General features: G+C 33.1%; 1 protein-coding gene across 1 annotated transcript in view; it reads right to left on the reverse strand.

Moving 5' to 3' along the window:
• Positions 1–232, reverse strand: part of LOC112159315 (taste receptor type 1 member 1-like) — a 5,290-nt gene extending 5,058 nt beyond the window's left edge. Inside the window, exon 1 of the mRNA XM_024293326.2 lies at positions 17–232. Within this exon, the coding sequence (XP_024149094.1) occupies positions 17–189 (173 nt within the window). The 5' untranslated portion in view covers positions 190–232. The remainder of the gene's footprint in view (positions 1–16) is intronic.
• Between the last annotated feature and the right edge of the window lie 611 nt (positions 233–843).

Genomic DNA, 843 nt, shown 5'->3' on the forward strand with positions numbered 1-843 from the left:
AAAAAAAAAAACTCACCTGGAGCAGTTAATGGCTTCGGGTCTCTCATGATGAACTTCTTCACTGACATCATGAATATCAAAAAGTCCACCAATTGTAAAATCCCCCTTCAGATTAAACTCTGACTTGCACTGAGTCTGTGGATGGAAAAAAATTCCCAGCAGGCACAGAGAAGCAAGAAAAGATTTCATTCTCGCAGCCACTCTTAAGCCCGTCTGCAGTGTGATCCTGTTCTCTGATGGAATTTATCTTTGCTGGCAGTCATTTTCAGATCCATTAGATTTGGTTAAGCTTTGTTGTTGTCATGCATCAGGGAGAATGTGTGACATTTGACAAATACATGTAAAAGGCTGGAGGATACCAACAAATCACTATTCAAAATAGTTTTTAAATGAATAGAAGCAGAAAGAAGAAAAGTTACATTATCTGCCCCTACCATTAAATCAACAAAAGTAAATCAAAGAACATCAAAGGAAATGAAAATGATGTTTACAGAAGTACTAAGCCCAGCCCACATTTGAAATAAAAACGTTAACATATATACATGAACAATTACCTACACAAACCCTCATGTAATCCTATTTACCTACAAAAGGTTCAGTGGCACAATCTACCTAAAGTTTTATAAATTAATTTTGCTCAATAAATAATTATACATCTATTTTTAGATTAGAAAGTCATGTTAATAAAACTTTTAAAGGTGGTAATTGATTTAGCATTTCATGTAAACTCCATATACTGAAACAGATCTCTCCAATGCCTTTGTTCTAAATCTTGATTTTCTGAATGTTTTGTCCTTTTAAGTTATTGACTTTGTATTTTATTGAATTTAACTTGTAAATTGA

This window comes from Oryzias melastigma, linkage group LG7 (genome assembly GCF_002922805.2).
Source record: "Oryzias melastigma strain HK-1 linkage group LG7, ASM292280v2, whole genome shotgun sequence".
Taxonomy (NCBI): domain Eukaryota; kingdom Metazoa; phylum Chordata; class Actinopteri; order Beloniformes; family Adrianichthyidae; genus Oryzias; species Oryzias melastigma.